Raw genomic sequence first — 26,420 nt, 5'->3', positions numbered from 1 at the left:
ATCAATAGCAGGGCCAGGGATTTAGCTCAGTGGCATCGCACCTGCCTTGCAAGCACAAGGTCCTGAGTTTGATCCTAGGTACAAAAAAAATAAGTAAATAAATAAATAAATAGCATTCCTGTGCACAAAAAACAAACTCACTGAGAGAGAAATCAGGGAAACAAACCTTTCACAATAGCATCCAAAAAAATAAAATACATAGGAATCAACCTAAGGGAAGGAAGACCTTTACACTGAAAACTACAGTACTCTGAAAAAGGAGATTGAAGAGGATATCAGAAAATGGAAAGATATTTCTCCTTCTTGGGTAGAAGAAACAATGTAGTGAAAATGGCCATACTTCCAAAACTGTTATACAGACAATGTAATCTCGATTAAAATACAAATAGCACACCTCACAGAATTAGAGAAAATAATTCTAAAATTCATATGGAAGCTGAAGAGACCTAGAATAGCAAATGCAATTCTGGACAACAAAGGCAAGGCAGGGGGCATCACAATCCCTGACTTGAAATTATACTACAAAGCTACTGTGATAAAAACAGCATGGTACTGAGAAGAAGAAGAAGAAGAGGAGGAGGAGGAGGAGGAGGAGGAGGAGGAGGAGGAGGAGGAGGAGGAGGAGGAGGAGGAGGAAGAAGAAGAAAAAAGACCTGAGGATCAGTGCAACAGATCAGAAGATGAAGAAACAACTCCAAACATACTCAGCCATCTTACTTTGATAAAGGAGCCAAACACCTTCACTGGAAGAAAGCATCTTTAATAAATGTTGCTAGAAAAACTGGCTTTCCACATGCTGAAAATTAAAACTAGACCCATATCTTTCACCATGCACTAAACTAAAATTGAAATGGATCAAAGATCTAAATATTGGGGCCGGGGATTTAGCTCAATGGTGCCGCCGCCTGCCTCATAAGCACAAGGTCCCAAGTTTGATCCCTGGTACCAAAAAAAAAAAAAAGATCTAAATATTAAAACAAAAACACTAAATCTGCTAGAAGATACAATAGGTAGAACTCTTGAAAACATTGGTGTAGACAAAGACTTTAAGAACAAAACCCCAATCACTCAGGAAATATCACAAAGAATCAAGAACCAGCATCTCATCTTTAAAATGCTTTTTGCACAGCAGAAGAAACCACCAACAGAGTGAAGAGACAACCCACAGGGTGGGAAAAATTTTTTGCCAGCTGTTCCTCTGACAATGGACTAAAATCTAGAATATATAAAGTACTCAAAACAATCAGACCTTCCAAATATAAAGACTCAATCCAAAAATGGGTATCTGAAATCAATACACTACTCAGATGAAGAAGTTGAAATGGGAAGTAAATATATGAAAAAATGTTCAATATCACTGGTCATTTGAGAGATGCAAATGAAAACAATGCTAAGATTACATCTCACTACAGAAAGAATGGTTTTATCAAGAAATCAACTAATAACAAATGCTGGCAGGGCTCTGGAGAAGACGGAACCTGTTCAGAGTATAAACTGGAGCAACCACTGTGGAAATCTGTGTGGCAATTCCTCACAAAACTACAACCAGAGGTTCCATTTGACCCAGCTATTCCACTTCTTGGTACCTTCCTGAAAGAATCAAAAGCATCATACCACAGTGATACATGCACACCCATGTTTACAGTGACACGGTTTTTAATAGCTAAATCTTCGAAACAGCTCAAATGCCCATCAACCTATGAATGGATAAAAATGTGTTTTTTTATGCAATGGAATACGACTCTGCCATGAAGAAGGATTAGCTTGAGACATTTCTAGCTAAATGGATGCACCCTGAGACCATACTCTTAAATGAAAGAAATTGGACACATATGTGTAAATAGCACATTGTTTCTCTGGTGTGAGAAACCGAAAGTGTAAATAAGGACAAAAATCTATAACAGATATTGGGAAATGGGAAAAAAATGTTCAAATGGGAAGGAGAACTAGGCAGGGGCAAGGGAGAAAGGAAGGAAGGGACAAGAAAAAAAAGAAACTAGAAGTAAAAAATATGGAAACAAAGTTTTTGTAGATAAGGAGGGGAAGAGGGGTTGAAGGGTGAGGAGAGGAATGGGAAAAAAAGAAGATATAGGGCTGGGGATTTAGCTCAGTGGTTTCACTGCCTGCTGCGCAAGCACAAGGACCCAAGTTTGATCCCCAGTACCAAAAACAAACAACAACAATAAAAAAATTCAAAAAGGAAGGAAGAGGACCAAGAGCTGGAGGGAGGGGTGAAGGAGGAGGGGGGGGTAATTAAAAAGAATTAATATGTTATTAACATGTGCTATATACATGCACCCACTCCCCATGATGCATGTAATCATTATGTGCTGCAAACATGTACTGATAAAAATAAATTTTTAAAAAATTATCAGTCTTTTGACTTTAATGTAGGTATGCAAAAATGGTATTTTAAATTTTCTCAGATTAATATTCAAATTAGCAGGCACATGCCTGTAATTCCAGTACTCAGAAGGCTAAGGCAGAAGGATCACTATGAGTTTGAGGCCAGCCTGAGCTATGTAGTGAGTTCAGGGCCAGCCTGAGCTACATAGTGAGATCCTGTCTCAAAAAACCAATCCAATTAGCATGAGTGCTCTCTGAACACTCGCATTACTGGAATAAGGGCCAATATTGATGTATACAATGGAGAAAAACATTTAGATTTGCTGTGGTTCATCTATATGTGCAAACAAATTTTGGTCTAGTGTTATAAAAATGGCAAAATAAAATACAATGAAGCAGTGAATCCATATATCCCACATAAGTAAGCATGAAGGACATCCTAGCTTCTTAGTAGGTCTGACTCACCTGGACGAATGTGATAGCTTGTTGTGGGTAATAAATGGAGGCCGCTAATCCCATGAAAACAGGTGGATACACCAGCTTCTTTATTTTTGAACCTAGTAAATAAAAGGTTGTACACCATCATAACTGACCTTTTTTACATTCAATAGTGAAACACCACTTTTCACAGCCTTAATGAGATATAATTCATACAACTCACCCATTTAAAGTACAAAATTCAGTGGCTTTTAGTATACTCACAGAGTTGTGTCACCATCACTACAATCAATTTTTATCATCCTAAGAAGGAAACCTCAAGGGTTTGAGCTGAGAATGCAGCTCAGTGATAGAGCATGTGCTCAGCGTGTATGAAGCCCTGGGTTCCATACCTAGCATGGAGAAGGGAAAGGGAAGGGAAAGGAAAGGGGGAAGGGGGAAGGGGAAGGGGAAAGGGGAAGGGAAAGGAAAGGAAAGACACCAAGACCCAATGCCAGTCACTCCTCCATTCCCCCAGGCCCCCAGCCCTAGGCCACCAGAAATCCACTTTTTATGCATTTGCCTACTCTGGACACTTCATATAAATGGAATCATGAAACATGTGATACTTTATAACTGCCTTCCTTCACCAGCAAATGTTTCCAAGAGAACCACCCTTTCTAAGGAAGCAGAAAAATAAGACTGTTTTGAAAAGAAGCAAACTGGTATTTTGATTTCCAAGGGTTTTTTTCTGTAACAGCAAACGAGCTTCTTATATAAATACTAAAAACAATTGTTCCTTTAGTCTCCTTCCTGAGAAGTCATTAAAATAACAGTAAAAAATAAAATACTGATTAATGAACCCACAATGAAGAGAAAAAGTGTGGAGGGGCCACTGGCAGATAAGAAGTGTCAGCCAGGGTTGGACAAGGTCCTGGGTTCAATCCTCAGCATCACAAAAAGAAAAGAAAAAAATGTCAACCAATTTTCAGGAAATGGAGAATGCATGGAGAGAAGAGGCCAAGCAGCCTTGAAGTGTTGAAGGAAAGCTGCAGGCCAGGAGGGAGCAGATCTGTCCCAGGCAGAGGTGGCTCGTATTGTTGGGAGTGGAGATGGCAACCAGGGGTCAAGGCAAGGGGACAAGACATGACCTGGACATGGACCAGCTGACACATTCCTTCCCCCATGCCACCCCAAGGTCAGAAAGCCATGTCAGGCTGAATTTTTAAAAGTGGGCTGGATATCACTAAAGAAATGCCCTGGGATTTCTGATGAGAACAAGAGCGTTCTGTATGTGCGTGTGTGCATGAGTCTGAGAATGAAGCCCTTCTTGTGTCCCCATCTAAGATCAGCTCCCTGGCAGTCACCCTGAGCAAGAATCTCCTGTCAGCAATCCGGCTCCGCACAGAGTCCTTCTTAGCATTTCAACTGCCTCACTCTGAACTGTGACCTGACAGTGAGGATCAGGGCACTGAAGGGAAGCCTGCAACATAAAAGGGAAAGACCAAGGCAAGCAAGAAAACATGAACTTCAAAACAAAATAAACCTGTTATTAAGCAGCTCCACGGAAATCAAGAAGCTACTGCATTAAAAGGAAAGAGTTCTAGGAAAAAAAGGATATTCAGAGAATAAGAAAGAGCGTATGAAAATGACCAAAATAGAAAAAAAATCCAAAAGGAATAAAATAAAATAATTAAGAAAATATGAGACATTTAGGGTCATTTTTAAGCAACCTCACTGCTAATTAATATGAGTGCAGGAAGGAAAAATGAAGAGAGTAAATTTTCAAAGAAATACCAGATGGATACAATCCTTCAGCTGAAGGCTACAAGCCATCAAAGTGCACAAGCAAGGAGTGAAAACATCTAAATTTCATCACAGCACCATGGAAACTCAAAAGATTAAAGATTACGATCCTCAAAGCTTCAAGGAAGTTTTAAAAAATCATTTCAGAACCAACAAGCACCCAGACTGGCTACTGACCCTCTGCTCTGTGACGCTGGACGCCAGAGGGCACAGCTTTTAATGTCTGGATGGAGGACAAATTCTCTCACTACTCGAGCTATCACTGGAGGACGCAAAGCTCTTGGAAAGCTTGTCTCCAGCACAAGCTGCTCTGACAGCCTAACAACATGCAGAGCGAACCAAGGAGAAGACGACAGGGGGCCAAGAGAGGAGCCAAGCCCCAAGACAACAGCTGTGCTGAAGTCTCAGGCCAGGCTGCAGGAGGATGGAGCTGTGGGGGAGAAGAGTTTGCAGAAACCTGAGCAAGAGGGTGCAAACAACTAGTAGAGAGTGAAATAGGAGAATGCAGGGGTTCTCACACTAGAAACAAGCTCTGCTGTGAGGCATGGTGCTCTGGACCGGGACCGTATGGGTGTTAGTGCAATGTATGTAATAATCACATCTGACAATGTAAGTGCTGTGATTGGAGTTATATTATTATTATTATTATTTATGATGATGATGATGATGATGATGATGATGATGCGGTACTAGGGACTGAAGACAGGGCCTCCACACTGAGCTATATTCCCTGCCCTTTTTTAATTTTAATTTTTATTTTTGAGACAAGATCTCACTAAATTGCTCAGGCTGGGCTTGGACTTGTGATCCTCCTGCCTCAGCCTCCCAGAGTGCTGGGATTACAGGCCTGCAACACCTCATCTGGCTAAATTTTATTTTTATTTAAAAAGATTTTTTTTGTGGTGCTAAAGATCCACCCCAGGGCCTTGCATGGTAGGAAGCACTCTACCACTGAGCTATATGCCCAGCCCATGGTAAATAAATCCCCAAAGATGAAACCAGGGCTCCTGAGAAGACACATGGTATCGACCAAGACCCATGAATACACTAATATTTCTCTCATGGTCCTATTGCCAGCACTGAAAAGCATGATTCTCCTAGAAACGCCCGTTGCCCAGGGCCTGCCTGGTCCCCTGGAAGCTCTGAGCACCAGGGCACTTTCTAGCCCTCTAAGACGAGCTGATAGCTCTGGGGCCTCCGGCGCTGCTGCCCCACACAGTGAGGAGCGGGGCCTAGACTCCCCCAGAAGGAGGTGTGATCACAGGTCTGCACCCATCTTTCCGCCACATCTCCCAAGAAGCCAGGGGTGTAGGCTGTGACTTCTAGCACTGGCAGAGGGGACTCACCGGTTGTCAGGGCTGAGGACAGCACCAGAAAGCGGTGGTGACAAGAGCCACCTTGCTGGCAGCCTCCCATCACATCACCAGCATAGTCAGTTGGGCCATCCTCATTAGTACTTGGCAGATGCACTTGACAAGTGCTACCATGAGGGACCTTTGGCCTGTCCTGCTGCTCCCTGGAAGGACCTCAAACTCTTTGGAGCTCATCAGCAGACCTACCACCCCACTTGCTAGCTCTGGGAAACTCTCCAATACGACTCACCTCAGAGCCCCTGGGAAAAGACTTGCTGTGGCCTACATGTGCCTAAGAGTGTGCATGTCCAGCCAGGCGGGTGGTGCACGCCTGTAATCCCAGCACTCTGGGATGCTGAAGCAGAAGCACCACAAATCTGAACCCAGCCTAGGTAACAACGTGACTTAGCAAAACCTTGTCTCTAAATAAATACAAAAAATGCTGGGGATGTAGACTTAGTGCTCAGGCCCTGGGCTCAGTCCCCTGTACTGCCCACCCCCAAAAGCCCTGGGGAGGGAGGGTGGCTATGAGAAAATGTTGGTTCATAAACTGACTACTAAAACTGAACCAAAAATTTAATTATCAGTATTCTGCTCAAGATAGGAGGAGGACATAGAAACGACAAGGTGAGTTCATTCCACAAGCGAGCCAAGGTGAGTTCATTCCACAAGCGAGCTGAGAGGGGCACGAGGCAATGTTCGCCCTCTACATTCCACATTCTTTCTTTTTTTGAGATAGACTCTCACTATGTAGCTCAGGCTGGCCTCGAACTCATGGCAATCCTGCCTCAGCCTCCCAAGTGCTGGGACTACAGGTATGCACCACCATGCCCAGCTCGCCCTCCACATCCTAAAATAACACTTGATCCATCAGGTGGGAGGAGTTCTAAAGGAATAGGTATCAAACTATGGTTCTTTTTTTTGTTTTTTTGTACTGTGGATCAAACTCGGGGCCTTGCACTTGCAAGACAGGCACTGGAACCACTGAGCCAAATCCCCATCCGCTATGGTTCTTTAGATCAGATTACAGGGTTCTTTAAAGGAATTTCTCTGATAGGAATTTTTGTAACATCTGAATTTTATACCATAAACATTTATTTCATAATTAGTGAAACTTCAAATACCTATAGTTCATAAAAAATTAATGTCATCATAGTGAGGTCTTTTTCTTTCCTATAAATGTTTTGCAACCTAGCAGTAAGAGTCTAGTAGAGTGTGTGTGTGTGTGTGTGTGTGTGTGTGTGTGTGTGTGTGTGTCAGGGGGCGCTGGGGCTCAAACTCAAGGCTTCATGTTGCTAGGCAAGCACTCTACCACTGAGCTACACTCCCAACCCTACAGTGATACATTTATTGCTTTTCTAGTAATAAATTCACTCACTATTTTTGTTTTTTGGGATGGGGTCTTGCCATGTAGCCTAGGCTGGCCTTGAACTCATGATCCTCCTGCCTCAGCCTCCCAAGCACTGGAGGCATGCACCACCAACCTGACTTTATTAGCTTTAAAATCTAAGCATTTCAAAAGTTTTTCCCCCCCGTACCAGGGATCGAACTCAGGACCTTGTGTTTGCAAGGCAGGCACAGTACCACTGAGCTAAATCCCCAGCCCATTTCAAAAGTTTTTACACTACCACTGAACTAAGCTATCACACATCAAGAAGTTAATAAATTCTGTATTAAATCACTATTTATTATTTACTCTGACTCACAGCCTGAAACATTTAGAAACAGTTTATTTCTCAAGTGTAAAAGACTTTGAACAAAAGTTTACTCTTTCTGTACCAAAGAGCAATGGGGATTTAAAGAAGTAAATGTGCTATTAAGGATGACTAATTTCTTTTTTTTTTACCAACAGTATACAATTTCTATACGTGTGTAGAGACAAATCTAATGGAGTAAATAGCCATACTAATTATGTATTAAGAAGACCATATCCAGGAAGCAATATATTATTGTGAAACTGTTAAATAAGAGTAAAGAACCAAACAGACACCTGATCTCTCCACATGCACTGACTATTAAAAAGAACCTATAAAACCACACGCACCTCTAGTGAAAACAAGTCCAACAAGGCCAGCAAAACCAATAACACCAAGTCTTGGAAAAAAACCTGGGGGAGCATTTTGGAGATATTCATAGCCGTCTGTAAGAGAATCAGATAAGGAAATCGGATGAGTTCCATAAACAATTCATTAAAAACAAAAAAGTATATACTATATAGTATCAAATACTTTTCAAGCCATGTATTCTTTACTTTCTGCTAATATGCTCTTTTCAACACATTCTTTCAATAACCAAATACATTATCCTCAGAAAAATAAGTATCCTCTGCCATCTGAACTCATTATATGAACACAAAAACAATAAATTTGGCTAAAGAAGGAAACTTGTAGTACAAGTTTATGTGGGAAATGGACATTGTCGATAATGACAGACTAAAAATAGGCATGGTGGTGCACACCTGTAATCCCAGCACTCAGGAGACTGAGGCAGGAGGATCCCTGTGAGTTCAAGGCCAGCCTGGGCTACATAGTGAGTTCAAGGCCAGCCTCAACTACAGTGAGATCCTGTCTCAAAAATCAATCAATGGGTTAATGACAGACTAAAAATAGGCATGGTGGTGCACACCTGTAATCCCAGCACTCAGGAGACTGAGGCAGGAGGATCGCTGTGAGTTCAAGGCCAGCCTGGGCTACATAGTGAGTTCAAGGCCAGCCTCAACTACAGTGAGATCCTGTCTCAAAAATCAATCAATGGGTCAGGGATTGAGCTCAGTAGTTCCTGCGTCTGCCTTGCAAGCACAAGGTCCAGAGTTCAATCCCCAGTACCAAAAAAAAAAAATTAAAAAAAAAATCAATCAACAACATGAGTGCATTCACCATGCCTCAGCATGCCTTGTGACCCCATTCGCATGATGCCTCTTCCCCCCTTCCCTCTCTTCCCCTTTCTTCCCTTCCCCTCCTTTCCACTGAGCCAATCTCACCAAATAAGAGCCAGCTTGGGCTCTATCTCCTCAGGAAAGCTCTTCCTAAGCTCATCAGCTAGACCTGCCCTCCTCCCCTAAAGTTCCATCAGTACCGTTACTTGATACCTAACCCTAGAGCACTTTGTAGTTAATTATTCAGTGTGTGTGTCTATATTTGGTACTAGGGATCAAACCCAGGTGTGCTCTACCACTGAGCCCCAGCCCCAGCCTTTTAATTTAATTTTTTGAGACAGGGGCTCACTAAGTTGCCCAGGTAGGACTTGAACTTGCAGTCCTCCTGCCTCGGCCTCCCACAGTGCTGAGATTGCAGGTGTGTACCATAACTGGCTCAGGTGTGTGTTTTATGTCTCCCGATGGAGAACACCAGCTCCTTAATGATGGGATGCCGAGACTTACATGTGATCTTCCCACAGTGGGTGTGTTGGAGGAGTCCAACACCCAAACCCATGTCGTCCCTCTAAGCCTGACCACATTGTACCTGCTGTGTGCAATGCCACTTACGGTCGCACCCCCGCAATGTGGTGTGGCTAACACCGCCGCTCCCTGATTCAGCTCAGAAACCCTTTCCAGATGCTCCCATCTCCCCAGTCTCTATTCAATTTCTTCTGTACCTTTAGTAGTGGTCTGTGATTGTCTCTGTATTTGCACTAGTGTTTTTTTGTTTTTTTGTTTTTTTACATAGGATCTCGCTGGCCTTCAACTCACTGTGTAGCCCAGGCTGGCCTCAAACTCACAGTGATCCTCCTGCCTCAGCCTGCTGAGTTCTGAAATTACAGGCATGCAACCCTACACCCAGCTTAGTATTTTTGTTTTTGAGACAGTCTCACTGTGTAGCACAGGCTGGCCTTGAACTTACTACATAGCCCAGCCTGGTCCTGAACTTGGAGCAATCCTCCTGTCTCAGCCTCCTGAGTGCTGGGATTACAAGTGTGTGCCACCATGCCTGGCTCACTTGACCTAGTATTGAATAATTCATTTCATGTATCTCAATGGTTGTGATCACTGTTAGTCAACCTTGATCTTCAATATGTGGCATGATGGTGACTTAATTTATGTATGCTGAACTGAACTAATAAACTGGACTATGCAGTAATCCTCTCCTCCAGGTAATACCACAGTGTCTCTATTTTCTACTCCTGGTTTTTTTGGGGGGGAAATGTGATCATTTTACATACTACTCTAGGGCTAGTGTTTTGTTTGCACTAATTCCCATCTGGTCTTTTACTTCTTTTGCCTTTAACCTAGTTTCTACTTTCCACCCTCTCGTCTGGGTTATCTGAGGCAACTGTCGACTTCTCTTTATTTCTGCCTAACTGCAAGCACAGCATTGCACAATTCTAGACAGGCACACACAGCAGTGGTGGGAGATTAGGAGATCGCAGATGGCTATGGTGAGCAGAGCCAATGTGGTCATCACAAAGCAAAGGAAAAGATGCTATTTCGAGACTGCACTGGATGCTGAAGCCCAGCTTCTACTTGGTTGCCTGAGTGCTGACTGCTGGGAACAGTTTCATTGCCTTGGTGTTATGGCTTGTGTTTGGACGTCCCCCCAAAGCCTCAGGCAGTCATAGTGGGGCATTTCAGAGGTTTCTTGATCTAGGGTGTGTGATGCTGGGATTCAGGTTGTGTGATTACTAAATTAGGGCTGGGGATTAAGCTCAGTGGTTCCGCCACCTGCCTCGCAAGCCCAAGGTCCTGAGTTTGATCCCCGATACCAAAACAAACAAACAAACAAACAAAACCCTAAATTAGTCCACTGATTGGTTTGGTATGGTTCTGGGTGTGGATAATGGGAAGGCCCACCATGGGTATGGGTGGCACTACCCAAAGGGCAAGTAGCCTGGAAGGGATAAAAGGGAGAGGCAGGCTGCTGCTGCTGCTTCCTTGCTACTTCGCTGCTTTGCTGCCCTCCTGCCTTCTGCCTGCCATGGACTGTTTCTCTTCTGTGACGCCCCTCTGCCATACCATCCTGCCTTGGAGCCAGCTGACTATAGACTGAAACCTCTACAAACTGTGAGCCAAAATAAACCTTTCTTGCTTTAACTTTGGGTGCAGGGTATTCTGTCTCAGCAAGGAAAAAAGTAACTAAGACACTTGGTGACAACAATACACCTCATCATGGAAAGCTTCTGTTTGTGCCTGCAGTAACTCTAGGTCCAGGAGAAGAAGAAAAGAACAAGCCAATACTGTCAACACCACCTACTACTGCAATCAATGGGAAATGACATGTGACAATGGAGACCTCCACAGTCACAAAATTTGTTCCATCATGAAAATGAACCCTTGTAAAAATTAGATTTCCACTCATTACCATGTCCAATAAGGGGAATAAAGTGTGATTTGGTATCTCTATTAACTTACAAGTTAATAGACCTGACCAAGATTAGTCCAAATAGAAGACTGTCAACTCAGTTTATGAATGCATATGATAAGCAGCCCACAGGGGAGAAACAATCAAGGACAATAAAAACTATGTGAGCCAGGTATGGTGCCACACACCTGTAATCCCAACTACCTGGGAAGCTGAGGCAGGAAGGTTACAAATTCAAGGCTAGCCCACACAACTTGGTGAGACCCTCTCTCCAAATAAAAATACTGTACAAGAAAGGGTTGCTCCCTGGGTCTAATTCCCAGTACCATCAAAAAAAGAAAAGAAAAGAATAGAAAAGAAAAGAAGGAAGGAAGGAAGGAAGGAAGGAAGGAAGGAAGGAAGGAAGGAAAGTGGGAACACTACTAATTGTGCAACAGGACTTTTCTCAGACACATTGGATCAGTTCTTTTCTGCCCCTAAACTTCTATAGCAGTGATGGAGAACCTTTTAGAGATGAGTGCCCAAACTGCAACCCAAAACCCACTTATTTATTGCAAAGCGCCAACACTGCAATTAAACCTGAATACTGAGGTTTCAGTTTAGAAAAAACAACTCATACATTAACATCTTTTTTTTAAAAGAAAAACACAATAAAAAATAAGAACCAAGATACATCATGTAAAGGTACAAGATCCGAATGATGAATGTAACTGTATTGTATACCTAAAATGTACCAATACACTTAATGAAAAAAAAAACCACAATAACATGCGTGCCATAGGTTCAACACCACTGTTCTATAGTATGTAATATAGCAGTGCAAATGAGCTATTGTGAAAATCTATTGATAAATTAGTGTGCTGCACTACAATAAACCTGGAAATTGATTTTTTAAAAAAAAATCCAGTGTGGGCCGGGGATTTAGATCAGTGGCACCATGCCTGCCTGGCAAGTGCAAGGTCCTGAGTTAGATCCCCGGTACAAAAAAAAAAAAATCCAGTGTATCTTGCCTGAACTACACAGCAAAGCCTTGTCTCCAAAAATAAATAAATAAATAAAATAAAAAATAAAACCCAGTGTACCTGTGCTTGCTCACCCAACAATCCTAATCATGTTGAATACACTTAGAAGATGCTAGTCCACTGAAATCTGATGAAAACAAGAGATATTCTTTACAGAAAAATCCACATAGTTCTAAAATTGTGAGTACAAACCAGGTGTGCTGGTGCACACCTATAATCCCAGCACTCAGGAGGCTGAGGCAGGAAAATTCCTGTGAGTTCGAGGTGAGCCTGGGCTATACAGTGAGTTTAGGGCCAGCCTGAACTATACAGTGAGACTCTGTCAAAAAACAAAATAAGGGCCAGGGATTTAGCTCAGTGGCACAGCGCCTGCCTCGCAAGCATGAGGTCCTGAGTTCAATCCCTGATACAAATAAATAAATAAATAAATAAATAAAACAATGTGATTACAATTCTAAGGAATCCACAGATCTACCGTCTTTCATGCAACCCCAGTCAAACAGTTCAATGTTAATCAAATAACTGATTTGCCTAATTAAAAATCAACTTACCTAATCCCCATTGAACCAAACTTTGCATCTTGGGTTTAGTTTGGGAATACGTTTCCTAAAATGGTAAAAAGTGAAATACGTAGAATTTGCTGGTTAGAAAGTAACAGAATGAACATACTCATCTTTATGGAACAATCAGGTTACAAACACACATTGTTGCTTGGCTGCTGGTCTTCTGACCCCAGCCTGAGCAGGCTAAGCATGCATTCCACCATTGAGCTGCACCCCAGCTAGGAGCAGTTCTGAACAAAGGGATGTATTTTCTCTGTTTTGTTGGTCTGGCTTCTTTTTCTTTTGTAATTTCCCCTTCACTGCAAAGTGCTCAGCAGAGTGGCTTCCTATTGCCACAGGATGCAAAGACCCCCGAGAGCAGAGCAGTTTCAGCAGCCCTGCCTTCTCACTCTTCTCTTCAAATGGAAAGAACCAGACTCAGACTCAATCCCCTTCTAATTACAGGCCAAGCTTCTTCTCAGGAGATTAGATCTTTTAGATGAAGTCCAGCTCCTGTCTGCTACTATGTCACAGTGACATCTGGAAAGTGGCCATTTGAAGCAGGAATGACCAGCTTTCATGGGACTAAGCGGTCAGTAACTCCATTTGGGGGAGCAGCCCCAATCGGAAGCAAATGGAGTAGCGATCTTCTCTTGAGAATGACAATTTTAAAAGGTTTTGTACATGAACACCAGATGATCCCAAAGGAAATGAAGCACTAGCTAGATGGTACCCGCCTTCAAGAACAATACAGTGAAGACAGAAAAAGATACAGAGGTACCTGAACTAGCTGCCACTTGGAAAAGGATTTATTTGATGTATTTCAGTTCAAGTCAGAATACATTATCTTCATGCTAAATCTGGGAGAGGACACAAAGAACTTAACATTGCTTCATTAAAATTCATTATTGTTTTTTTCACCCATTAAAAAAGAATAAAAACCTACAGATTGAAATCTAGAGTGTCAGCTCACTCTTTAGCTAGTTTCATCATTTTAATATTAAAATAATAAATTAGTTGTTCAGGAAAGGACTAGAAGCTGGGCATAGTGGCACATGCCTGTAATCCCACAACTCTGGAGGCTGGGGCAGGAGGATTGCTTTGCATTCAAGCCCAGCCTGAACTATATAGCAAGACCTTGTCTCAAAAAAAAAGGACTAAAAATTGCTGGTCTGAAAAAGGAGCCAGGAATCAGAAAGATTTCTATTCATGAAAACTTTGCTCCACCCAGGGAAATAAAACCATCATAATTATAAGAAAGCTTTTTTAATGTAGAAGTAGTACAAATAAACATGTCAATAACTAATTTACTGTCCAAAGAGGTATTTTGTTGCACTATCGTGCACAAAAGGAAAAATATAAAACAAACTCTTAGGTTGAAAGGTAAAGAGACAAAATACTTTTATTACAAAAAAATCAGACTGGGGGGGGGTGGCTCAGGATAAAGCACATGCTTAGCAAGTGTAAGGCCCTGGGTTCCTTTGCCAACACCCACTGAACAGACAGACAGACTGGAAATCAGTGGTCATGCTGACAGGGCACAAAAATACTTGCACAAATTTGCTGACTTAATCCTTTTTTTTTTTTTGGTGCTGGAGATTTACCTTGTGCATGCAAAGCACAAACTCTATCACTGAGCTAGACCCCCAGCCCCTTACTAATCTTAATTACCAGCAGACAGCTGAAGAGGATAAGTCTAAACATTTTACACCACATCACTGCATGAAGTCTTTAGGTGTTTCACAACTCACTTAGGTATAATTTCTAATTTATACTGTTGATAAAGCTCATGCATGCTACTTTTTTGTCAACTGGTAAACAAAAGTTCAGCAGTGGTGCAGATGGTGGAAATTTAAAAGTCCTGAATAAATGCTGAATCTGTAAATCTCAAGCAAGGTAAATCTAGACCATTTTGCACACGTCTGCATATTAGTTTTTACTCATCTGTCCACAATTTTCAAAATCAAGATCAAGACCCAGGAAACATGTATTAAAGCCGACAAAAATGCCCTGTAGACTGCAAACTACAGATGTGAAATATCACAGAAATACTTTCCCTCCTGTCGTGATGAATGCCTGACCTAAAATATGAGCAGGGACAGAAACCAATCTGTATCTAAAGTCCTTTGGTCATGAAAGCAAACAGTTCAGCTCTCAAGTATGTAACTCTACCCCATTTTGGCATCTGCCTTCCTATTATAGCATTCAAAGTGCTTCATAACCATTCCTGTTTACAGTGGTATGGACTGAGTATCTCTTATCTGAAGTGCTTGGGACCAGAGTGTTTCAGATTTTGGAGTTCCGTTCCCGCTTTGGTTTTTGGTTTTGTTTTGAGACAGGGACTTGCTATGTAGCCCAGGCTGGGCTTGAACTCACAGCAATGCTCCTGCCTCAGCCTCCCAAGTGCTGGGATTACAGGTGTGCACCACTACACCTGGCAAGTTTTTTCCATTTTGGAATATTCACATAGACCACTGGTTGAGTGTCCCTAATGTAAAAATCCCAAATGCTCCCAGACTAGGGTACTCAGCCTATACTCTGCACAACTTCTGGAGCCGGGAAACCATCCCAATTTTGATCTAAACACTTACATTGCACCCATTTCCTTCCATCAGAGTCCCACATCCTCCCTGGTAGACAAGAGGTTTATAGAACCATCACTAACAAGGTACTGACCACAGCTCTCTCTGCCATCTGGCAACAGCTACAACCAGGAAGCAAGGGCATCACTGCACCAGCCCTCCAGGTGGCACTGAGGAACATCTGCAAGTTGAACACTCTTAACTTGGGGTCCTTTATTATGCCTTTTTTCCAAAAATATGCAGTTCAATATAGACTTTTTTTTTTTTTGGTACCAGGGATCGAACTCGGGTCCTTGAGCTTGCAAGGCAAGTGACGGAACCACTGAGCTAAATCCCCAGCCCTATATAGACTTTTCATGGCTGACTCTAAACAGCTGTACCTGGCACCAACTTGTATACGGCTCACAGTGATGTCGGAGCTGTGAGATGCTTTCTTCAAGCTGAGTCCTTGGCTCCTCCATGTATTTAGGCTGACCCTCAGGAACTGAGTAGAGTGAGAGCTGTACACATTAAAACAAAGACAAGAAAGCACAGACAGTGAGGCAATCACATAATAAATGATCAAGTTTGTAGTTAGATTTTGAATAGTTCATAAATTACAGTGACCTGAAAGGTAACATGGGATCTATGACTATATTTCAGACAATCTTTGTATTTTGCTCTTTTTTTTTTTTGGTACCGGGCATCAAACTCAGGACCTTGCGCTTGCAAGGCAGGCAGTAGAACCACTGAGCTAAATCCCCAGCCCTGTCTTTTGCTCCCTTAATCAATAAGGACAAGGCACCAGGTGTGGTAATGGTACATGCCTATAATCCCAGCTACTAGAGAGCCTGAGGCAGGAGGATCGCAAGGTCAAGGTCAGCCCAGGCAACTTAGTGAGACCCTGTCTCAAAAATTTTAAAAAATAAAAAGGGCTGGGACATAGCTCAGCGGTAGAGTACTTGCCTCGCATGTGTGAGGCCTTCTAGTAGGGGAAAAAATCCAAGAAAAAGAGTAAGGGCAAGGCCAAGAGGGCAGAGCTATAAGGGTGTCCCATTTTCTCCCCATCCGCTGCTGGCAAACAAGCCAGAGCCCTTTATCCCTTTTATATGGTGGTATCTGGTATTCCACCTCAGATTTAGTTTGGAAAATAGATTCTAGGACTCCAAAGTATGGGTAGGTGAGTTTCAAAATTTTGAAGGGCCAGGTGTGGTGACTCACACCTATAGTCCCAGCATTCAGGAGGCTGAGCCAGGAGGATCACCACAAATTTGAGGCCAGCCTGGGCTACTTGGCGAGTTCAAGGTCAGCCTGAACTACACAGGGAGACCCTGCCTCAAAAACCAGAATCAAACATAAAAATGTGAGAGTAGCTAAAGAATAACAAGTTATGCAGTTCATGTGATGATCAATGTGGTGCTGATCAAAGTAGGAGAGCAAAAACTTCCCATGGCCTCTCCTGGCTGCCTTTGTCACCCATAATGCCACTGTCCCAAGGGCTGAGAAGAGTAAAGGGCAAAGATAATTAGCTGCAGGCAAACACAGTTCAAATAACTCCACCTGAAACTGAAGGTAGCTCTGTATATCACTTTATTCAAAAGCAAACAGGGACAGAGATTTAGCTCAGTGGTGTTGCACCTGCCTGGCAAGCAGAAGGTCTGGAGTTCGATCCCTGGTACCACAAAAAAAAAAAGCAAAGAAATCAAATATCCAAATAATCAGTGGGAAGCACAGGCAAAAAAAAATGTAAGTAATGGAGAGATTTGTTTTATTTATTTAATGTGTACTAAGTTTCTATTTATGAGCCTCTAACCCAGCCAAGAAGCAGTGAGAATCCAAGTCTCCAATTTACTTGAGAGAGAAAAATATGAATATTTTCTTATCTTGATAAGTAGTCCAGAACCAGGCAGGCCAGTAAGAATACTGATTTGTACTTAAAATCTGCTCGAACATGGCAGGTACTCCACTAAAAATCTATAAAATATTACTTAATTATGCCCTCAGTTAAAACCATTAAAAGAACTCATCTGCTGAAAAAGCCATTGTTTACTAACTTCCCCAAAGAAAATAAACTGTATATAAAGAAATATATTTCCTCCTTTTAAATATCTTCTAATTGGTTTGGGAATGAAGCTTATCATGTGGCAAGGCCTTGGGCTCCATCCCCAGAACTGAGGTGGGAGATTAGGGCATGGTGAACTGGCAGGGCAAGTGGGCATGGCTTGTCAATCACAGAGATCCAGGACACAGGTGCAGAACACAGTTCCCAGCCCTACACTTGGGGCCAATCAGAAAGTGCTGTCCTTCCACCACCTGCCTCGCAAGCGCAAGGACTCGAGTTCGATCCCCAGTACCACAAAAAAAAAAAAAAAAAAGAGAGAGAGAAAGTGCTGTCTTCAATTCTTCTAGCATGAAATCAAGCAGGGTTTTGATAGGATGGTCTAGAGCTGACGTCAGCCTGGAGACTGGGGGATAGGAAAGACCTTGGCCATTAACCTCATGGCCACTGTGAGCTCTCTAGTGTCTCACTGGCACTCTGCAGGGGTCCTTCTTTTCCTACCTTTAGTTGGCCCAACTCACTCTGCAGAGGTTACTTCTTTTCCTACCTGTAATAAAGGTAAAACCTTGCTACCTTTTTCACCTGTCTTGTCCAAGTCTTTGTTCGGGACACTAAGAACCTAGAAGGAATCCCTGGAAAGAATTTACAAGACCCCAGAACCTGGTAACGATATCACAAAAATAAAAAATAAAAATAAATATCTTTTATCTTCCTGATCTGCAATTTATAAAAACTCCCCTGCAGTAATTAAGTCAGGTGTTCACAACACATCACCACATGGACAGTGTGTCACCTCATCAATCTTCATGGAGTTTTTGCGAGGCCAATCCTTTTTTGGTGCAGCATAGACTCTGAAGGTGAGCAGGCTCAGGCTGGCCAGGCCCACAGACTTCTGAAGTACCTGAAATGCAGAAGTAAGCTTAAGTCTTCCCTCCAAGCTTCACAACAAGTGTGTATACATTTTTCTCAATAGCCCATGGAATTCTTCCAAAGTAGACCACATCTTAGGCCATACAGCATGCTCACATAAATACAAAATAATAATCCCCTGCACACTATTGGATCATAGCGAAATCAACAGCAAAGGAAGCCACAGAAACTACACAAGCACATAGAGATTAAATAATATATTATTGAAACATCAATGAACCACAGGGGAAATCAGGGAAGAAATAAAGAAAAGTTCTAGAATCAATTGACAATGGAAGCACAACATATCAAAACCTATGGGTCTCAATGAAATCAACTCTAAGAGGGAAGGTCATAACTATAAATGTGCACATAAACACAGAAGGATCCCAAATAGGTAACCTAGCCAGGGATGTAGCTCAGCAGCACAGCACCTGCCTGGCAAAGCATGCGGACCTCAGTTCGATTCTGGGTACCAAACAAACAAACAAACCAACCACCCAAATAGGTAACTTAATGATAGACAAACAATTCAAATCTGAAACTAATAGGAGGCAAGAAATCATAAAAATCAGAGAGGAAATTAATGAAATTGAGACTAAAAAAATACAAAGGATCAATGAATCAAAGAGTTGGTTCTTTGAAAGATTGGGAAGGGGATCTGAGGATTGAGGAGATAGGAAGCAGGGGAGGGGAAGGGGAAGTAAAAAGGATCAAGATGCAGTAGAGGGGGGTTAGCTCAATAGTGCCACTGCCAAACACAAGGTCCCGAGTTCGATCCCTGGTACCAAAAAAAAAAAACAAGAAAAAAAGAAAGAAAGATGCAGTATGTCTGTGTACCAGTTCCCCAGCTGAATGTATTTACTATGCATCACAAATTAAAATTTCAGGTCAACTTTATCTTAATTTCCAGAAGACAATGGTTGTTAAATTTTTCTAGCTATCTCTTCATGTAAAAAATATATATATACACATATGGCTGAATAAATAGATATCAGTATCTATCTATCGATCAATAGATATCAGTATCTATATCTATATATATATTTAAAAATTTTTGGACATGTCCAAACCCAACTTATCATCTTTCCCTCAGACCTGCCCCTCTTTCTCTACTTCTCTCTCAGGAATGGTGACAACTTCATCAGAATCTCTGAGGTCACTTAAAATCTACTCTCAGCAACTTTCAATACAATGCATGGTTATTATCTATAATCACTAGGTTGCACAATCGATCTCTTGAACTATTCCTCCTGTCTAACTGGAAATTTCTTTTTTTTTTTTTTTTTGGTATTTTGAGACAGGGTCTCAGATGTAGTCTGGGCTGCCCTTGAACTCTAAGCGATCCTCCCAATGCTAGGATTATAGGTGTGGGCCACCACACCTGGCTGACAAAATTTCTACCATTTGACCACTATCTCCTCAATCCCCACCCCATCCCCTAGGAACCACCATTCTATTATCTGTTTCTAGGAGTTCCATACAAATGATGAGCATGTGCAGTGATGCACATATTAATTACCACAATTTAGCTACTCCACGATGTATATATTTTCTCTAACCTTTATTTTTCTGCAGGACTGGGGAATCAAACTCAGGACCTCGTGCATGCTAGACATGCACTCTACCACTGAGCCACATCCCCAGCCCAAAAATGTTTTGTACACAATAAATGTGTATCATTTTTATTTGCCCATTTAACTTATCAACAAAAGGAGAAACTGAGGTCATCTTCACCACCACCCCCTCCTGTCAGGCACTCTGTTGTGTTAACTGTGCCTTTAACAATCCCAATTCTACTTGGTGCTCCTTGGGTCCTCGTTTCTTTCGTGCATCCTTTTAGTGGCGCCTAACTGGTCACCCAGCCCTCCGAGCATTCAAACCAGCACATAAGAAAGAGTGATCTTTCTGAACTACAGCCCCGACTATGTTCTAGCCTTGTTGGAGCTCTGCTGGAGTTTACTACCTAGCACTCTTATGTGAAGCAAAGGTCTGTCATGCCCCTGCCACTGTCTCTAACCTCCTCTGTTTCTCTGCCCTTGCCCAAAAATGTCAGTTCCCATAATCACTCCTGCTGCGCCCCAGCTTCATGGAGCCACACGGGCTGAGTCCTCTGTCTACAATGTCCTACACATTGCTGTCTTTCCGCACAACTGTGTAAGAGCAGGGTTCATTCACGCTTCTACTTCACCATTCATTTCTGTCTATCAAGTTCTCCCTCCCAGCCTGGAATCCCTTCAGGCCGAGGCTATCTTCCTTGGGTACCTACTGCTAGGGCTCTGCTGGCACATAAGAGACACTTGATAACTGCTCGCTGCCTGCTCCAGCCAGACCCAGGATATGGACTGACAGGGAAAAAAGGGATCTTCTTCTGTCTGGTTAGGAATGATTTAACCTCATCAAAATCATATTACTGAAATTTACAGTGCTTATAATGTGAAAGATTAGGCTAATTTAGATACTATGCTGGATAAAATATATCAAAACATGTCTTTAAAAGCATGCCTAAGCCAGACGTGGTGGGGCACACCTGTAATCTGAGCACTGGGGAGCCTGAGGCAGGAGAATCTCAGCGAGGTCTAGGCCAGCCTGGGCTACATAGTGAGTTCAAAGCCAGCCTGAACTACATACCAAGGGACTGTCTCAAAAATAAAATAAATCAATTCACAGTTTAATCAATTCATAGCTCCCTTACACCCCAAACCTCCTCCTACGGCTCTTTCAAAGAAGCCAGGCCATCTGAGCTGAGTTACCGGGAAGCCCCTCCCTGAGGCCCAGGCCCAGGGCACCTAGGGGCACTGGTATCTAGAGGCCTGTCATCATTGCTCTTTGCCCTGTAGATCTGCACCTGCACCTGCGCTGTGGGAACTGCAACTTTCCACTGAGCTGGGCTGGCCCTACCACAGGACTTTGTCCAGGGACTTTGTCTCCAATGCCTCCTATATCTACTCTAGCCAGTGCCCCCTCTTCACTCCAGTCCAGTGTGTGAACCTCTGACCTCTAGGCTGCTTGTGTTCACAGAGCCTTATCTCTATCCTTGTTCCACAAACTGCCCCATTAACCTTTCTCATCCTCAACTGCTGGTCTCAATCCTTGATCTGCTCCATGGTTAACACAGTTCAGTTTTTCCTCATGGTCCACCTTTTTTTTTTCCTCTGCTCTCCACTTTATATTCTCCCGGCCTTCCACCTGCCTCCTCACCCCTCCTCCCCATGTCGGGATTTGAACCCAGGGCCTGGCAAGCTAGGCAGGACCTATCTATCTATTTATTTATTTTGAGACAGGGTCTTGAAATCACTATGTAGCCCAGGCTAGTCTCAAACTCTCAGCAATCCTCCTGCCTCAGCCACCTGAGTGCTGCAATTACAGCCATGCACCACCATGCCCAGCTTAGAATTTCATTTCAGAAACAAGTATTTATTGCATACCTACTCCATGCCAGGCATGCTACATGGGTATGGTCCCTGCCCATAGAGAATTTACAAGCAGCTTCTGAGTTTCACACAAAGCCTCAGCCCATTAGTATTCTAAACAAGGCTGGGCAGAAAACAGCTTGTCCTTGAAGCCCAGCAGCAAGGGGAAATTCCTGGACACAGCTAGCTGAGCTATGAATCCAGGGAGGCCATAAACACTCAGATCATAGTGGGTACCCAGAAGGCTAAACTATCTTTGCTTTGCAAGTAAAAGAGCACTGCCAAAAGTTCTGTAGCTCACTGATCCTAATCTGATTGTCCCAGAAAAACTGCTTTAAAGTCAAAAAAACTCAAGCTAAATAAGATACTCCCAGAATTATCCCAAGACTCACATGAATGGTGGCGCTCCCGTCCCTGACACCTCACTTTGTCAGGTCTATAGAGTATTCAGTGTATGCTCTCTCCCATTTTTGAGGGTGTCCCTTTATTCTCCCACAATTATATACCTACTATCTTATTAGTTTTCATTTAAAATACGGACCATCTTGGGCCGGGGATTCAGCTCAGTGGCACCGCACCTGCCTTGCAAGCACAAGGTCCTGAGTTTGATCCCTGGTACAAAAAAAAAAAAAAATTGAAAAAAAATCGCTTCTCGGCCTTTTGGCTAAGATCAAGTGTAAAATATGGACCATCGCTTGGCCCCCTTTCTCTTTGACAACGATCTATCTCCCTACTTCCTATTATCTATCTTTTCTTTTGTTCTTTATTTTTACTCTGGGTTTCTCATTAAGAAATCATGCGATACTTAAGCTTATGTGTCTGAGTTACTTCACTTAACATTATGGTCCCAAGGTGCATTCGTTGTCCGGAAAATGACTCGTTTATCCTTCTTCATGGCACAGTATACCCTATTGGGTGTAAATACATTTTCTTTATCCATTCATCTGTTGATGGACATATGGGCTTCTTCCAAGATTTAGCTATTGTGAATTGTGCTGCTATAAATAGGGGATTAAAGAAATGGAGAGAAGGGGAGAAGAACATGAAAAAAAAGATTAAGGTGTGTTAGGTACATGGACCAGCTCCACACAAGGAATGCAATCATTATGTACTGCAAACATGGACTAATAAATAAGATAACAAATAAAACATGGACCAGTTTCCTTTTCGATGAAAGGCCTTGGCACACAGAGGTTTCTCAATCACCTGGCGAGCATTTTGGAAGCCCAGATCTCAGCACCTTCCCTCTGAGTGTCTAACTCAGGAAATGTAAGAAGGGCACAAGAATCTGTTCCCAGAATAAGGCAAGTTTGGAAAATCACTGTGCCACGAGCAGATGCATAGGCAACAGTTACTCAAGTTGGTATAAATACTCAAACACACTTATTTTAAAGATCATTTTAAAGAAAGAAATGAAAATTGTCCAAAACATAAAAACAAAGAGTGTGACTAGCCACCCACTAGAGAAAACTATGAGATTTATTTACATTCAAGAAAATCTGTCCTGAGTCGGGTATAGTGGTGCATGCCTGTGATCCCACTTGGGAGGCTGAGGCAGGAGGATCGCTGCAAGTTCAAAGCCACCCTGGGATACACAGTCAGTTCAAGGGCAGTCTGAACTACACAGCAAGACCCTGTCTCAAAAAAACAAAAAAACTGAAAGGAAAATCTGTCCCATTTTAAAACACAACTAATGCCCTCCACCCGATTCCCTTTCTACCACCTTACCCTTCTACCTCTCTGCAGGGACAAACTCATTTTAGAAGTAGACTGTTAGAAACAGTGGATACCCTAGCAAGCTGGGGAGTAGCAAGAAGGGCTTGCGGGGGGCGGGGGGGGGGGGCTTCTAGAGTGCCCTTGGCACAGAGGCATGTTTAGACTGTCGAAATTTCCTCTTGAGGCCGGGGGTATAGCCCAGTGCCAGTGCACTTGCTAAAGCATATGAAGCCCTGCATTTGAGCCCCAGCACCCGAAAGGAAAAAAAACCCCTCATGATCCATGTATGTTATATTTCAACGCAAAGTCAAAAAGATCAACTAGTTGCTTTCTCCCCCACTCCTTTCAGTACAGAAATGTACCTAAAGCTGTTCTGCCCAGTGCCACAGTGGCTTCCCAACTGCTAAGCGCCCAGGACAGCTGGCATTAGGTGACCACCATCTTTAAACTTCCCCTGGCTTCTAGAATTCTATTCTGGGCACCTTCTTGCTCTCCTTCCAGGCCCTCTGTTCCTCTCCATGCCCCTGGAGGTGGGCAGAACCCTCGCCCCTTCGCACTCCAGTGCAGAAGCATCTGAAACCTGCGGCCCTGGCCGTGCCCTGAGCCCCAGGTGTGTACATCTCAACCCCAAACGAGCCCCCAGCAGGCTTTTCAACCGCTCCTTCACACAGGACATATGTGAAGGGACATTTTTGTGAGGTGATTGATAGAATGTATTCATATATATATATATATATATATATATATAATCACAACTGGAATATATTAAATTATACATATTTAAAATTGTATCTATTATTTGGACATGGTAGTACACACCTCTGATGCCAGCACTTTGGGAGGCTGAGGCAGGAGGATTTCAAGTTCAAGCCTAGCATCAGCAACTTAGCAAGACTCTGCCTCAAAATATAAAAGAGGGTTGGATGCTTTTAAGGGAAATAAATTGGACACACATGTTTAAATACCACATTGTTTCTCTGGTGTGAGAAACCGAATGTGGAAATGTTGGGAAATGGGAAGAAAGTGTTCAAATGGGAAGGGGAACAAGGGACGAGGGAGGGAGAAAGGAAGGGAGGGACAAGAAAATAAGTGAAAATAGAAGGAAAAAATATAAACAAAGCTTTTGTACATGGGGAGGGGAAGGGGCTTGGGGGGGATGAGATAAAATTTTTAAAAAAGAGTTTGGACGAGAAAAATATAAAAGAGGGTTGGAAATATAGCTTAGTGTAGAGGTTGCAGGTTCAATCCCCAGTACAAAAAAAAAGGTAGATAAAGGTACACAGTATGTTTTGAATTTATCTTTCTCTAAAAACTGATTTTTCTCTGAGCTTTTCTACCTCATTTAATGGTCCCCTAAGCCACACAAAGGACATCATCAAAGCAACTCTTTAGTGAAAATAGATTTTAAAGCAATAAGATGTGGTTCCTGCCTCCATAGCCTGAAAAAGTGGGAAACAAAGTATTCCATCACCAGTGAAAAGTGCAAAGACAAGGGACAGGCTAACAGGAATACCACGTCATAACTGGGAAACTGGGGGAAAAATTGCAGAGGAGACAGAATCAACAACTACAAAGTTTATGATTTTCCTTTAAGCAAGTTACCAAATAGACTGATAATAAAGAACAGGAAGCTGGGGCTATAGCTCAGTAGTAGGGCACTTGCCTATCAAGCAAAAGGCCCAGGGTTTGATCCCTACCACTGGGGGAAAAGAAAAAAAAAATGTCACTATAAACAGCCTCTGTAAAGAGCGGTAACAAAAAGGTTTATGCTGGGCCTGATGGCGCACACCTGTGATTCCAGCACTCAGGAAGCTGAGGCAGGGGGATCTCAAGAGTATTCAAGGCCACCCTGGGCTACATGGTGAGTTCAAGACCAGCCTGAACTGCAAAACAAGACCCTGCCTCAAAAAACCAAAAAGAAAGAAAAACAAAACAGTTTAGAACATAAGGATGATTTTCAACACACCACAATCTTTTCAGCTACACCTACGAGTAGATATGATCTCTACACAGAGCAAATATGGGAGACAAGGCCGGACATGATGGCACATGCCTATAATACCAGCACTCAGGAGGCTGAAGCAGGAGGATCTCTGGAAGTTCAGCCTGGGCTACAGAATGAGTTCAAGGCCAGCCTGGACTACAGAGTGAGACCTTGTCTCAAAAAAACAAAAACAGGGCCGGGGATTTAGGTCAGTGGCACCGCGCCTGACTCACAAGTACAGGGTCCTGAGTTTGATCTCCAGTACCAAAAGAAAAGAGAAGATGACTACTAAATCAGTTATATCCAAAATATTCTTGAAAAATGGAAACATAATGATCAGCAGCAAAATTCAGCCTCCCCAAGACACAGAATCCAGACACTTGGAAAATAACAACTTTGGTGAAGAAGAAAAAAAACCACACCCATGTTTATAGTGGCACAGTCTGTAATAGCTAAAACTTGGAAACAGCCCAAGTGCCCATCAACTGGTGACTGAATAAAGAAGATGTGGTTTTTAAATAAAATGGAGTACTACTCAGCCATAAAGAATGAGAAACTAGGGACATTTATAGCTAAATGGATGCACCTCAAGACCACACTCTTAAGTGAAATAAAAAGGACATACATGTGTAAATACTGAATTATTTCTCAGGTTTGAGAAATTAAAAGTGTAAATGAAGGCCAAAATGTATAACTGATATTGTGAAATATGAAGAAAAGGTTCAAAGGGGAATGGGGTGGGGGGATGAGAAAAGAAGAAAAAAACAGAAACAAAGCTTTTGTAAATGGGGAGGGGTGGAGGGGTGGAAGGGAGGGAGGGGAATGGGAAAAAAACAAGATACATCACGTACAGGTATAAATTCCCAATGATGAATGCGATCATACTGTAAACCTAAAATGTGCCAACAAACTTAATGAAGCAAAAAATAAAAGAGGTAGGACTTTGGGAACTGGGAAGGGGCCAACAAGAAAATTAGAAGCTACAGAAGGAAGTTGGAG

At 42.6% G+C, this 26,420-nt stretch overlaps 1 protein-coding gene across 7 annotated transcripts in view; it reads right to left on the bottom strand.

The window, feature by feature from the left end:
- The window catches only part of Apoo (apolipoprotein O), a 70,714-nt gene that overhangs the window by 26,708 nt on the left and 17,586 nt on the right, over window positions 1-26,420 (bottom strand). For 5 of the 7 annotated variants that reach the window (XM_087193625.1, XM_021250189.2, XM_087193624.1 and 2 more), the window contains exons 2-6: window positions 18,193-18,300; window positions 15,742-15,861; window positions 12,789-12,843; window positions 7,966-8,061; window positions 2,812-2,903 (exon numbers count right to left, since the gene is read on the bottom strand). In XM_087193625.1, the coding sequence (XP_087049751.1) occupies window positions 2,812-2,903; window positions 7,966-8,061; window positions 12,789-12,843; window positions 15,742-15,861; window positions 18,193-18,300 (471 nt within the window). The remainder of the gene's footprint in view (window positions 1-2,811; window positions 2,904-7,965; window positions 8,062-12,788; window positions 12,844-15,741; window positions 15,862-18,192; window positions 18,301-26,420) is intronic. The other 2 variants (XM_021250194.2, XM_087193626.1) reach the window with 1 other exon arrangement.

The sequence above is a fragment of the Heterocephalus glaber genome, unplaced genomic scaffold (assembly GCF_053883595.1).
Source record: "Heterocephalus glaber isolate CG9 unplaced genomic scaffold, H.glaber_assembly_v1.0 deba00001594, whole genome shotgun sequence".
NCBI classification, from domain to species: Eukaryota; Metazoa; Chordata; class Mammalia; order Rodentia; family Bathyergidae; genus Heterocephalus; species Heterocephalus glaber.
This window is presented reverse-complemented; position numbering and strand designations above follow the sequence as displayed.